The sequence below is a fragment of the Barbus barbus genome (assembly GCF_936440315.1).
Source record: "Barbus barbus genome assembly, chromosome: 41".
Classification (NCBI taxonomy): Eukaryota; Metazoa; Chordata; class Actinopteri; order Cypriniformes; family Cyprinidae; genus Barbus; species Barbus barbus.
Window position 1 is genome coordinate 12,506,497 of NC_136719.1, and position 14,938 is coordinate 12,521,434.

The 14,938-nt window shown below is 36.9% G+C and overlaps 2 protein-coding genes across 2 annotated transcripts in view; one reads left to right on the forward strand and one right to left on the reverse strand.

The window, feature by feature from the left end:
* Positions 1 to 9,150, forward strand: part of LOC306860518 (paired box protein Pax-7-like) — a gene marked incomplete at its 3' end in the record, with an annotated part of 55,784 nt that extends 46,634 nt beyond the window's left edge. The window contains exons 9-10 of the mRNA XM_079402248.1: positions 4,544 to 4,793; positions 9,035 to 9,150. Of these exons, the coding sequence (XP_079258374.1) occupies positions 4,544 to 4,793; positions 9,035 to 9,150 (366 nt within the window). The remainder of the gene's footprint in view (positions 1 to 4,543; positions 4,794 to 9,034) is intronic.
* LOC306861073 (ninjurin-1-like) overlaps positions 1 to 13,753 on the reverse strand; it is a gene marked incomplete at both ends in the record, with an annotated part of 649,099 nt that extends 635,346 nt beyond the window's left edge. Inside the window, one exon of the mRNA XM_079403146.1 lies at positions 13,465 to 13,753. The remainder of the gene's footprint in view (positions 1 to 13,464) is intronic.
* Between the last annotated feature and the right edge of the window lie 1,185 nt (positions 13,754 to 14,938).

Below are 14,938 nucleotides of genomic sequence, written 5' to 3' on the forward strand. Positions count from 1 at the left end.
CCGAGTTTAGACATTTTGCCCTTTAACAGAATCTCTGGCTTATAGTAAAAGTTTATGTAGACAATTTAAGAAATTCCTACAAAATTCTAATGATGTAGGAACCTTTTCTGCAAACCATTTGTTTTGCATATTTAACCCTTATGCTTTGAAACAAATACAAAAAAGTATTTGATAGTTACTTAAAGTCTATGGGCTAAATGTACTATTTTATTTTATTCTATTTTTGTGTTTCTATTCTATATCTATTTAATCTTTCCCATTTATTACATTTCATTACTCTTCCACTTTAATTTTTCTCCCTTTTTATTTTAATTTTCTTTTATTTTATTTTATTTGTACAAACTGAGTGGCAATGTTATTTTATATGCTAATAATTTAACCTTTATTTATTCTAGAATATAATGTAATTTTATTATTTATTCCTCCAATTTTATTTAATTTGTTTTCCCAATTTTGTTTCTTTTTAAAATTGTGTTTACAAACTGAGTAACAGTGTTATTTATCATTTAACTTATTTTTATTCTTTTATTTACAAAATGAGTTGCAATGTTATTTTCTGTGCTAATCATTTAACCTTTATTTATTCTAGAGCATTATTTCATGTTGTTATTTATTTATCCAATTTTGTTTCCCCTCCATTTTATTTTATTTTTACTTACAAACTGTGTAACAGTGTAATTTTCTATACTAATTAACTTGCATTTATCCTGAAACATTCACACTATTATAGTCTCTTAAGAAAATTGTCTTCTGTTTTCTTAAAAACAATTCAACTTTAGCACAGCGATTTCCATGACAAAAATTGTGGCTGATATGTGATCCCTTTCTAAAACAGAGCCAGACTGTCGTTTCTGCCCCTTCTGTTTTGCGGTTGTCCCACTGTGAGTGCAGTAGCCCATGTAAAGAGTTCACAGGCCATCCTGCTGTTTGTTAGTGTTTGTGTTGTGGCTCCATGTGCACTTTAAGTTGAATGTCCTAATTACAGCTGGCTAGGCGCTGCGGTTTAAGGCAGGCCTCTCTCCGTGGTGCGCTGTGCGGCGAGAGGATTGAGCTGACAATAGCCTCACCACGTGCTGCCTCTCGTGATAAAAAGCCAGGCTCTACCTCTCACCATGCTGGAATATTCTCCATTTGCCACTTTAATTGATGTCAATAAGGTTATGCTAAATTTGAAGATTTGAATAATTTGTCTTCCAGCACAATAATGGCATCACCCAGGCTACAGGCTGCTTAAGCGCAGGGCTGAATGGAGGTGTCAGGCACCCAGCGCTCTCTGCCCACATTCTGGGCTGACACCCCTTGTGTTAGCGTCCCCCGCTCATCTGATTAAAACGCCACTCCTGGGGAGATGCTGAACTTACATAGGCTCAAGCTTTACTATTAACTCAAATTACCTCATATTACAGTGAAACGTCAGTATTTGGGGAATACAGAGGATTACAGATTTTCATGACTTCATTGCGGTTTGCTGGAAATTCTTGTTATTCCTAGTTTAAATGGACAGAGGAACAGAAATAAAACCTTTAAAAGAGTATTTTGCAAAAAAATCATTATTTACTCCATTTACTTATTCTAATGTGTTTCCAAATCCATTTGCTGTTATATCTCATGAATCTTCTTGCTGTGCTTTATAGTGACCACAGACCAAATTTGTTGATGTACTGATCACAGTCATGGACATTACATTTTGCAATTTAAAAGCTATATGACATCAAAAGACTTGGAATATATTGCCTATATGGACACCTTTGTGGTGCTTTTAAAAATATACGTAAATATCATTACGATTGCTGCCTAACAATAAAAAAAATTTGTTTTGTCTGCTTAACTGAAAACATTATGTTAACTAACCATGTAACGTATTATATTACTGTTATGTGGACATTATTTTGATATACTCATCTGTGGCTAATAAAATAATTCTTCCCAAATGTAACTTTAAAACAAGCATTTTTTATAAAGCTGCTTTGAAACAATATGTATTGTGAATATATGCTGCATACGCTGTAGGTCAGACATCAGTGTTTGTCTCATGACTTAATGTCATTTCAATATGTTGTCTAACATCTTTAATACTTTGCTATTTAAAGTCACGATGAAATGGAAGTAGCAATATTTCCGTATTGTGTTGTGTATCCGAGTAATAAGGATTCTTAAAAAAGACAAAATGTTAGGCGTTGACTTGGGTCTATCCGTCAGTTGTTGATTGGATGGAGGCAAATCTGAATGGCAGCTTGCAGTGTATTGTAAGAAAGGGGCGGGGCTTGAAGAAGTCTGGCATACATCATCAGAATTATGAGGTCAAACATTTTTTGAGGTCAAACTTTTTTTTTTTTTTTTATTAAATATATGCACAGGTGAATTGTTCACCATAATATCAATAATGTGCATATAGAAAACAGATGAAGTTCGGTTCATGCCATCTTTAATATACCATATATTTAACACAATAGTGCTGCTTTCAGTCTTGTGAGGGGCATTTCATTTAACGGCTAGAGCTGAATATAATCAGACCTCAATTAAGCGCCTGTTAAATCTGTCTCCCCTCCAGCTGCCCATTCAGCCCCCTGTCGGGCAGGCGGTTTGCCCCTGACCCATCACCCCGTGTCCATGGTCATACACCAGCGCTCAGCGGCGTGACAGCCCACCGTGTGCTGCCCCATTAATTAACACATTTCCCTCTGTCTCTCCACCACCTTCATCACAGGAAGTCTGCTTGGCCTGCTCATATCATATATCACACGAGGAGAGGGACTTTCCGCACTCGTATAGTCCAACATGCTCCATTTCAAGTGGCCTTTTACGTATTTAATAAGTTTCAAGTGCTGCATATTTTCCTGGAAGCTTCAGGAGGATATTGATCTAAATTTACTTATCTGTTTAGGCCATGCGTCTGAGAATGTATGCACACTGGTGGGCCGATGCCTTGTTGTAGTATGTTGATTTATTTCCCAAGGTGTAGCTGATCATTCTGAAGTCCTCTGTCATCTCCTGGGTTGTATCAGACTTCAACAAATAGCCCATGGATGTTGTTTTGAGCGGTGCATGTGGGCTTGATTTTGCTCGCAGCAGCTCTGTGATGGGCTAATTGGTTTAGCAGGTTGGGTCCTGAGACGGCCAAAGGGCAGCGGGGCATAGCGAGCCACAACGTGAACCTGATGTTCAGGAGGATGCTTTGTTTCAGTCTGCGGATGGGGAGCATGTGGCATGCAGAGCAACCTCTGCATGCAGCGTCTCTGACCCTCTTTTTCTCCTTTCACACACTTTTTTTTTCTCTGCCTCCACCCCTTCTATCCGGTTGCTTCACATTGGTTTTGAAACAGCTTTAAATGACCCTGACTTTAACATGTCACTTATACAATGGTTCAGTCATTATTAATAATATATATATATATATATATATATATATATATATATATGTATATTTGTTTATGTGTGTACATATATGTAAATGATACATTTTATTTTATTTATTTATTTTTTGCTTTCTGTGGTAATCAACAGCATGACACTATGACTTTGTGTACAGATGGCTTTATGTACAGATTTCTATGAAAAACGATGAAAATAACTGGAAAAAATCATTAGAATATTATGAATTATTGCATTATAATTAGGTTTTATTTCATTTTTACTTTAGATTAAATGTGAAGGGTGCAGAAACTAAAGAAAAATTAAATAATATTTGTAAATGGAATATTTTATTGTGCATCATTAAGCAGTACATCCATCTTCAACATTTAAGCAAAAGTACATCCATCTTCAACATATAAGCAAATTTGAAGAATCAGCAGATAAGACAATTAGACTGATTTCTGAAGGATCATGTGACACTGAATACCAGAGTAATGGATTCTGAAAATAAATTACATTTTAAAATATATTCAAATAAAAAGTAGTTATTTTAAATTGTAAATATATTTACTTTTTACATTTAATCAAATAAAAATAGCCTTGGTGAGCATAAGAGACTTCTTTCAATAAAATCATAATGATTCCAAACATTTTTGCCAGTAATGTATATTAAAATATTACTATTATTATTTTTTCCAGAGTTTACTGGGTTACATTTGCTGTAAACAATATTACACGATACAAGGGCAGACCTTGTAGAATGTCTAATCTTCCAATCTCTGGGGGCATCTAATATGAGTGTTTATTATTTTAATCATTCATGAGGGTTGAGACTCTGGGATGGCTGAAGGCTCCAGATTAAATTCTCCCTGGGAGCTTGTTATGAAGAAAAGCCTCAGAACAGACAACCCTGGCACTCTCTGAACACCCCCTCTACCACCCAGCTCTGCGCTGGTCCCTTCTGTGTCTGTTATTTTCCCCGACACTGTTTTTAGCCCAGTAAATGCTCCCTTGGGATGCAGGAAAGGGGTCGTTGTGAAGATGTTTAACCCCTATCAAGGATGAGGCCTTGAACTTTGCGTGACATGCAGTGACCAACAATGAATCGGGAAACCGATTTACTGCCTATGATGAAGTGGTTTCCATATCTGTTTGCTGATCCTGACTCTAGCTCCTTTCTACCCACCAGGTGATGAGCATCCTCAGCAACCCTAGCGCTGTGGCCCCTCAGCCCCAGCATGAGTTCTCCATCTCCCCCCTGCACAGCGGCCTGGAGGCCTCCAACTCCATCTCAGCCAGCTGCAGCCAGCGCTCTGAGCCTATCAAGACTGCTGACAGCCTGCCCTCCTCCCAGTCCTACTGCCACCCTACATACAGCACCACCAGCTACAGCGTAGACCCGGTCACTGCGGGATACCAGTACAGTCAGTACGGCCAGAGTACGTGCCTCTCTTCTCTTTACTTCTGATGAAAATGTATTACGTTTTTGCCGCATTTACTCTGACATACCCGTCAGACTCAAGTTGCATGTAAGTTGCTTGATAAAAGCAGCTGCTAAATGAGTAAATATAAAAATGTTTTTCCAAACCTGAAATGTGTTCCTTTAAATTCCTAATAGTAATTTATTTTTTTATATTTTTAATATTATACTGCAGTGGTTCTCAACCAGGGGGCTGCAGCAAACTTCTTCCAAGGAGACCTCAAGATGGCTTAAAATGATTTAAAATAAGACAAAAAAGTTTTAGATAAGCTAAAAGAGTTAAAAACAAGACAAAACTGACATTTAGATTTTTTTTTTTATTTAATTTGTTCCCTCAACAACTGTTATATAATTCAAGAACCAGGACCTTCTTAAAGAAATGGTAAAAAAGACACGTATTTCATCCATTTCTCCCTGTATTTTTATAAACCATATGACTTAATTCTTCAATGGAACGCAAAAGAAGAATTTTTAGTTGAAAATTTAGTTTTAGTTTAGTTTGAACATTCTGGCCACTCAATCCATGTAGTGAAAATCTCAAAAAAAAAAAAAAAGCACCATAAAAGTGGTCAATACAACTTGTGCACTAATAATAATAATAATAATAATGCACTATATCATATATTTTAAAGCCACATGGACTGAAATTCAAGTCGAATTAATGGTAACACTTTACAATAAGGTACATTAGTTAACATTAGTTAACAACATTAGTAATCATGAACTAAGAATGAACAATACTTCTACAGGATTTATTAATCTTAGTTAATGTTAATTTCAGCATTTACTAATACATGATTCAAATCACAAGTTGTGTTTATTATCATTAGTTAATGCACTGTGAACTAACATTAATAAATAATGAACAACTGTATTTTCATTAACTAACATTAACAAAGATTAATAAATAGTGTAATAAATGCATTGTTCGTTGTTTGTTCATGTTAGTTAATACATTAATTAATGTTAAGAAATGACACATTTTTGTAAAGTGTTACCAAATTAATTCATGCACTATAGATCATTAGAGTTCATAAGAAAAATAACAGATCTTTTCAATTAAATGAATCAAATTAGCTAGTACACAAAACTGACCTGAATCGGGCAGATCTGGTTCCAGTTCAACTCACTGGCACAAAAAATTTGATGTAGAAGCAATATTTATTTAGAAATTGCTAGTAGATTTCTCAAACAATTACACATCAAGTACATATTTACCACTTTTGCGATACATTCATGGTGTCACTTTCTATCGTATGAAAAAGAGTACCTGGTTATTCATTAAATGATTTACAATTCAGTTAATTTACATTCCGTTATTTTAGCTGAGTTTAGTACCAAATTCTAATGTCTGAGGGAACTATTTCTTTTAAGTACTCCCCGTGGTGTGAAATCACTGATTTAGCCCACCTGTCTAATATTTCATTGAAATTCGGGAGACAGCTTAAGGGCGCACTTTGTATATTTGCGTGTATTTGCGTGTGTTGGCTGTGACCGTGAGTGTCAGAGAGCAGATTCGCTGCTCCTCTTAAGGAAGGCAGAGATTCAGTCTGAGCGGGATTTAAGGAGTAAACGGGGCTGACAGGAGAGAAAGGCTTCCTGAGGGAGAGAGGTTAAATGAGCTGTGATTACTCTCTCTGCTAGCTGTCAGCCCCAGTGTCTCCTGTACAGACAGCTAGCCCACCCACAGGTATGCGGCTGCTACCGTACGTGCCACCGTTCCCTGACAGCTTCCTTTTTGCTCTTGCTTACAGACGATAACTTGCAGCGCTTACTGTCACACTGACAGATGTCTGGCACCGTCCGCGCGCACACTCGCTCTGCCCCGCCTCACTTCTGCTAATGATGAATAAAGGAAGGAAAGGTTCAAATAACACCTCCTCGACTGGGGTAATCAAAGGGCCTCCGACCAAAAAACATCAGAGGCTCTTGACATGCCAGCAGCTAATGCCAGCGCGCTAATGCTCACCTTTTTTATATCCATTAATCGTAGATGTCTCCGTTGTGATGCATTTTGTCATTACTGTTGACATTTTGATCAAATGATCACTGTGTTTACTGCTTGTCGGAAAAGGAGTGGCTGTGGTCGCAATGCCAACTCCAAAAACACTCAAGTAGTGCAAACCCAATCCTGTCAGTTTCGAAATGCAAAGCCCTCAGGTTTAACCTCCTCTGCTTGACTGTTTCCACTTCCATTTTTTCCATTTCGGCTTTGAGGATGGGGGTGAGAAACGTCTATGCAAATAATTACCTGAAGGTTACAGCTAGCGCAGTGCTAACTTAATAAGTAAACCAATTCCAGTTGGACTCAGCGAGGGAGGCCTTTTCTGTGGCTAGAGGGGTTAATTGGAGCTTCCCCAGTTTTTTGCGCCACACCACTTCCGTCCTGTCCTTGGTTTGTCCTTGCAACCCCAAACGTGATTCACTGTCTTTTTCCACCAATCAAATGTCTTTAATGTCTTTAGCTCATGTATTTAAATTGAAACAGTGTGAGAAGGGAAGCAGATCAATGCTGAGGTCCTGGGTTGCGAGCGGGACTCTGGGTGCCCTCTGACCCTGGATTAGCCCACGGGATAGAGCCGACACGTGCGCCTGATAAAGATCTCCCAGCGAAGCCAGACTCCAGATCAATCCAATGCGTGCCGTGCCCTCAGGTGCTGTGTTAGTCACACCGTTTTTGTGTGCTACACCTATCTGGTGGGAATCTCGCCACTCTTTCTGCCCTCACTCTCCTCTCTCTCTATTGCATTTCGCGCAGACGAACAGATACATATCTCGATCAACAGTAACAGTTTTCTCAGGCGTAGAAAATCGAGTGGACTCATTATCTAAATCTACTCAGTAGAGCTGAAAAAGTTTTAGCTCAGTAGAGCTGAAAAAGTTTCTCCCCCAACTGATTGTGTTCAAAAGAACTTTAAAAAGGCTTGTATTTATTTATTTATTTAAATCTTGTTTATGCCAAATTGGGTGGCTTTTTTGAGGAAGATGGATGGAAAAGATTGGTGTGTCACAATATAATGTTATATGATGGGAAGTGTGGAATTTTGAGAAGAAGGATGACAGACATAATGAGGAATGTGCTGAGGAATACTCGCTATGACAGGAGTGAGTGACAGTGGGGAACAGGTGCTCTGTGTCTCTGGAATCAGCAGTGTGTTTGTGAAAGCTCACAGTGATGTGAAGTGTCTGCTCTGAAACTCAACCCAAAACTAAAACCAAAGTAGTCTGCTGCTATGGATCAATGACAAATAAGGTTGTCTAAGTTAAAAAGAAATGTAGAAAAATCCCCTTTGTATGCGTTTTGGGTTTTATACATAAAAATAGAAAAATTTTTTGTTTATTTTGATTTTGATTCAAAGACTATAAAACGTCAAATGGTATAATCATGAAGTTAAAAGTAATAAAATATTTCCCATCATTTCAAAAAATCATAATTTTCAAAATAATTGCTTATATGGATCAATTACAAATAAGATGACCAAGATGAAAATGTAGAAATACTACCTTTGTATTCATCCTTATTTCATACATTTTTAAAATTAAAATTTGTCATTTTGATTTAGATTGAAAGGCTCTAAAAAACTGTCAAGTGGTGTAACCCTAAAGTAAAAATTTATAAAATATTTTCCAGAACTTTATCATTATTAAAAAAAACAAAAATCAAGGTGAAAAGTTAATATATAGAAAATAAATATATCTATTTATAAAAATAAATAAATTATGTTTAAATTATGTTGGTTATACCACACTGATTTCATTAGGCAGACAAAGTTTTTTTTATATATATTGATAATAATTTATTTTTTATTGCCTATTTTTACAAAGCTATAACAGTATATTAAGATATTAATTTTAGATAGATTATGCCAAAATGTTTTTTAGAAAATGATGGTATTATAATTATGTTTGTTATTATAAATGTGGCTGTTACTATTGCTGTTGCATTTGCTATTATGATTACTCTGTTTACATTTTTATTTTGCTCATGTTTAGTTCACGTTTCTATTTTAACCACAAGGCCTTGCTTTGAAGCATTTCTGATGGATATACACAGAGAGATGATACCATTGAACAGGTTTATTCAAGTAACTGTCTGTATGAAGTGAATGTGCTTCACAGATCCAGGCAAAAATTGTCACTGATGCATATTATTTTCATATCACTGAGAAATGAATGAATTGTTTTTATCTTTGTTTGTAGCTGCGGTGGATTACCTGGCTAAGAATGTGAGCTTGTCCACACAGAGAAGGATGAAGCTCGGCGAGCACTCGGCTGTGCTCGGACTTCTACAGGTGGAGACGGGACAGGCGTATTGATGGATCTCGAACTGAACATCCACTCATCTGTTTCACCAGCATCCCTCCATGCTTTCTGCAGCGCCCACAAATGGTCCATCTCACTAGGAGTGAACGAGACCAAGAGATGTTACAAAATCACGGGCAGTCTTAGACTTTCTACCTATAGCAGCGTGAATACAAAAGCCATTCCATATAAAAAACAGACACTATTGTGCTGCATCTCCTTACTCGTCCTGATCCTTTCTCTCTTTCACAACAAAGAGACCCTTTCAGGGCTTCAGAAAGAATCCGAGGGAAAATGAGCATCAATTGTCTGAGCCCAAATCACTAAAGCCCTGCCCGTCGGCATCCAGTGTTAGCACACATAGGCTACAGCTGCAGCCGTTGGCCATTCCAAACTGTTCGGACCATGTTGTTTATAGAAAATGATGGTATTATAATTATATTTGTTATTATAAATGTGGTTGTTCCTATTGCTGTTGCATTTACTATTGTAATTACTCTTTGTTTACATGTTTCATTTTTATTTTTCTTGTGTTTAGTTCCTGTTTCTATTTTAACCACAGGGCCTTGCTTTGTAACATTACATTTCTGATGATATACACAGAGAGATGCTGACATTCCACAAAACCTGGGCTAGTGGTGGAGCCTTGATATGGGGCAAAAAAGCAGTCTGTGACCTGCTCTATATGGGTGGAAAGTGTTTTAGGGTTATCAGTGTTATTTATGATGATTTTGTCTTAAAAACATACACTGTTCTGAAATATGATGACCAAATGATAAAAAATACATTGTTTTCATTCTAGTATTTTTTGCATTGAACACAGACTAATTCTTGTCTGTGGTCAGTATAATTACCATTATAATGAGCCCTTATGGGCTCATTATAATAGCATTCTATGGTTTTTGATATACTTTCCCATATGCTTATCTGCTATTCATGGAAAGTATAGCTTATGATTTATCCAAGAACTTAAAAACAATCAGATATTGATATTATGGCCAAAGGGCGATTTGTGTATTTATGTTTCAGACGTTTGCAAGAGGATGTACTAAATTGGTAGCACTTTTTTTAATCATGATGAGGAAATTAATTTGTCTCTGTGGTCACTGTAAAATGAACTGTAGAATGAGAATCAGATTTTTCACAGTTTGTAGAGAGAAGTGGACTTTTACTGTAAGTCTTATGCCATTTACATAGGTAAAAAGTGTGATGGTCTTGAATACTTGTCTTGACGAAAAAAAATTGTCCAAAATATTACATTGAGAGGTGGAATATATGACCACATTTATGGATTCTGTGTTTACATTTAATGTTTGCCACCACGGCTCCTTATTCCACTTTTTCTCAACTGTGTTTTTAACCTCAGAGACAATTTCTGTGGCTAAGATGAACTGAAACTAAACTGTGCTCCAGTGTGTCCTAAAATGGCATATATATTCAGGACAATAACTGAACATGAACACGTGACCATGTGCCAACTTAAGACTGAGGACATTTCCATTTTAACATTTACAATATTTTGTAGTAAATGAAAAAGACAAAAAAGAAATGTGAAAAAAAATCATGTTTTTAGTGTGTAGCACTCATTTCTACAGCAAGCATTAATCTACCTTTGGGATATTTGAAGCACTATCCGACTGGGCGATACACCTTTCCCAAATCTCTTTTCGACCTCAGTTGCTCCTTATTCTTTCATTGTTTACCTTTTTGCGCATATGTAATTTTCTTTGATATATTTCCGTTCAGCATGTGTGTATATTATCATGGCATAATTTATTCAGCTGTATGAAATACTTGCGTAGTGGGAACTTTTATTGGCATTTACTACCTTCAGCCTGTTGGTGTCTTAACTGTAGCACTGGCATATCTGTTATGGATTAAAGCTCAAAAAAGTGGACAAAGAAACACAGATTGCTTCTTTCTTTCTTTCTCAACACCCACTATATGGATCACGCAATAGTCAAATATATGCATGGGGTATATATTTTAAAATATGTTTTCTATTTAAAAATGCTCAAACATTTTATTACGCATTTAATAGTTGACTAAGTGATGATATATGGCCAGAAGAAGTATCGTGTAGGCCTGCTTTACAATCTAGTACTAAATTTGTGAAGAGCTTTTTAATCTGAAATGCTCATTTTCTGTAATACTTAAAACATGAAAATCTATTGGCATTTATCATATACACTCTTTTCATTGCTTTGATGTTGCTGTCAACTATAATCATGATTTAATCCCCCTCTTAACAATGCTGTATTTTTATAGCCACTTTGAAGTCAAGAGCATCATGACAGTTGTGGTGATTTAAGATACTAAAAATATCAGTTTCCAGTAATTGAGCTGCGCTGGAAGTGAATAGAGTGAAGTGTTGTAGACAGTGTCACAACAGAGACTCTCAGAGCACTGCATTCACAGAAGAGCTGCAGGGCCTGAGGGAATTTACTGCGTTTCTTATGGGGGCACTGAAGGCTGGGCACTGAATACCAGCCCATGTGTAATGGCATTACGGCCCAAGATGCGGGCATTCGTTGCACCTCCCCTCAAAACGAGCACCTCTCTGATGATAGATTAACTCTCAGTGTTTATAAGATCTTTAAAGGAACATACATTGTAAACAAGTTTTAGTGCGGCCATCTGGGTACATTTAGCGCATTCACACAGTGAGGGAATCTTTCTGGAATGTGATTTTGAACTGAGGAATCCTCTTTATGATTCAGCTGTCCTCAATGTGATGTCATAAAATATCATTTCAGATATTTCCAATATTACTGTTAGGGGAGCAGCTGCTGGGATGATCTCATACAGTCAAATTTGATGTTTGGATGGTCATGACAGTTCTTTGTCCTTTGACAGTCATAGATGCTAAACATATTTTTAGTATTTATTTATTATACTGTATATTATTTAGATATATTTATTGTTATAGAGAAATACATGTAAGGGAATTTGTGTATGTGATACGGAAAGAAAGAATGAAATACTGAAGACACAATTAGTATATTTGGGCTACATTACTATATTTGATATTTTTGTTTATATTTATTAATAAATAATCTAGTATGCTACATTAAATATTATATTTTTATTAATAATATAATGTATTAATAACAATACATTATATTAGATTATTTATTAAACAAATTAAAATAGGCTAATATGGGAAATGTTTGACATGATAATTTATGACCACATTACATCGAGGACAGCTGAATCATGCCATTATTTTCCAAATATTATTATGAACATAAATGGAAAAATCGAATAGCTAAATTAAATGAATATATAATGTAAAATTATAATAAATAAATAGGTGAATAAATAGCCACTATCATCAAAAAAATTAAACAACTGACTTTGCAGTGAGGGGGATTTTAAATAATTCCTGGGATGTGGTGCTTTCCTGATAATGAGTATTTTGGGTCACTCACACGTTGTTATTTGGATGTAGGAACATGCCACGAGGTGCCGACTGATTAAAACATGTCTGAAGAATTCACCACGACACCCCCGTCCCCTCCTTTGACTGTTATTATTATGTTTTAGAAACCCTGTGGTGTCAACCTCTCGAAAACGTAACAAAGAAAGCACTTACAAAGCCTAACATCTCCTTAAATCCCATAATTATTCCAGGATACATTATGTACCTGAGCCCGGGTGTCTGATCTTCACCGAAGGGATTCCACATTCCTACAATCAGCTTACACCGACAGATCTCATGATTGTCTAATAACCCGGATCGGTAAGTAGAGCGCTTAGCAGAAGATTGTTACAGAGAGAAGAATGTATCCCTTTGACAGACTCCATTGTTCGACATATACTGCTTCTGCGAAGCATTATACTCTTCTAAAATGGATTTTTTTTTAGTGCTGATGTCAATAGGGTAAAACAATTTATTTCTCCTCGCAATTCTACGAAGTTTCCCTTTTTAAACCCAGTCTTTCATTTGCTGTCTCCAGGCACCTAATACAAGATTATAGTCCCCCATAGTAACCCTGGCATCCCTCAACCAAGCCTCGGTGTGCCCCTCCTTGCCCCCAGACTCTAATCTCCACACTCCAGCATCACTGCAAAATTAACCTGTTAACCCGCATCGGCCCGCGGGCGGGCCGGAAGGGCGTGGTCGGGCGTGGTCGGACTTTTTATTACCTTTGTTTTAGAACAATATTCAATCAATTATCATTAACTATATATCATTTGAAAGCTAAAACACTCAAGATTAACGATGTGAGCTTGTTTTTGAAATCAATACACCAGAGAGGAAAGGGTTAACAGAAATGCTGAAAGACCGGCCATTTAAAATGAACAAAGCGAACCGCAGTACTCACGTTTGATCGCCAATAGCGCTGGTCAGCTCAGACTATTCCAAGACACACCAGCATACATTTCAAGAGAAGGGTCCACTCTTCAAAATGCATCCACTTTTTAATCCAAAACAACGAAAAAATAGGGGAAAACACGATAGATCCTCCTTTGTTTACATAAGCGATTCGAGTTATAGTTATCGATAGCGTCCATTTTCCAATAAATATCGATTATAATTCGTATTCCAGCTTTGAAACGCCATCTATTTCCAGCAGAATCGTCTCTTCCGAGTAAGAATAGCCCTCCCTCGTCTCTCTCCTTCAATCGCAGGAGCTGTTATAACCCGGGACAGTAAGCGCGTCCGTGAATGGGTCAGCGAGGTGTCAATCCGGACACATCACAATAGGGGTGTTTGAACCCAGCCAATGCCTCGCCAGCACAGTTTTGATGGATGGAAGTGTTAGCCAACCACAAGGACGTTTACAGTGATTGACAGTTTGAATAGTTTACGTAAGATTGTTTAGAGAATAGCTCGGCGTATTGTCCGTGTGTTTTCGTGCGCTCTCGGGTTACGCATGAAGCGTACACATAATGGCGTCGCAGCGCTACACAGACTGGCTATCAGCGAACAGATGTTGTCCAAAGCTCACATCTGAATCTCTCCATCGTGGATCTTCGACTTGAGAAGTGTTTCTGTGGCGTTTGGTGGTGTTTTGGAGGACGTGGGGAGAAAAATGGCTAATTTAGTAGCCGAATACGCGCTGAGATCGCTGGGAAGCGTGGATAGCATTAGCACGTAAGTGTCTCCACCCTCCTCTTGAATGTTTATGTGTCTTTATCATGTATTTGCAGCTTTTGTTTCATGTTAGCTGTTTTAGATTCTAAAAATGACAACGGAGAGGGATAATATGAGGGGATTACATGAGTTTTGTTCGTGTGGGTGGGTGGGTGTGTTTGTTTGTGGGTATGTCCCGGTTATTGTGTGTGTGTGCGTGCGCGCGTGTGTGTGTGTGTGTGTACAAAATGTAAACAGTGTTGCAAGTTTGATTTGTTTTGCTTACACACTTTCTCACTCTTTTTCTCTCACTCTTCCCGGTCTTTTCAGAGGTCTGGTGAATCCAGATGGTCAGAAAAAAAACCATTTTAGTGGCTGCTAGAGCGTCTTCCTCCACTGTAAATACTGTAAATAGTTGTTTTTTTTTATTATTTAGTAATATTAGTAATAGTAATCTATTACTATATTAGTAAAATAGTAATATTCATAATATTCACCATATAAAATAAATAAAAAATACAAATGTTGTAAAAACAATGTATTTTGCATGTTTTGTGTTTTCACTAGTTCAAAAATGATCAAATCTGTTTTGGTTCACTGTTTTCATTATTGGAATTGTTCAGAATAAAGACTGTTTAGTTATGTTCAAATTCTGAAATAGTTTTGTGTTTTTTTGTGGTTTCATTGGTAGAGCAGTTCTGAATTGATATACATATGTAGTA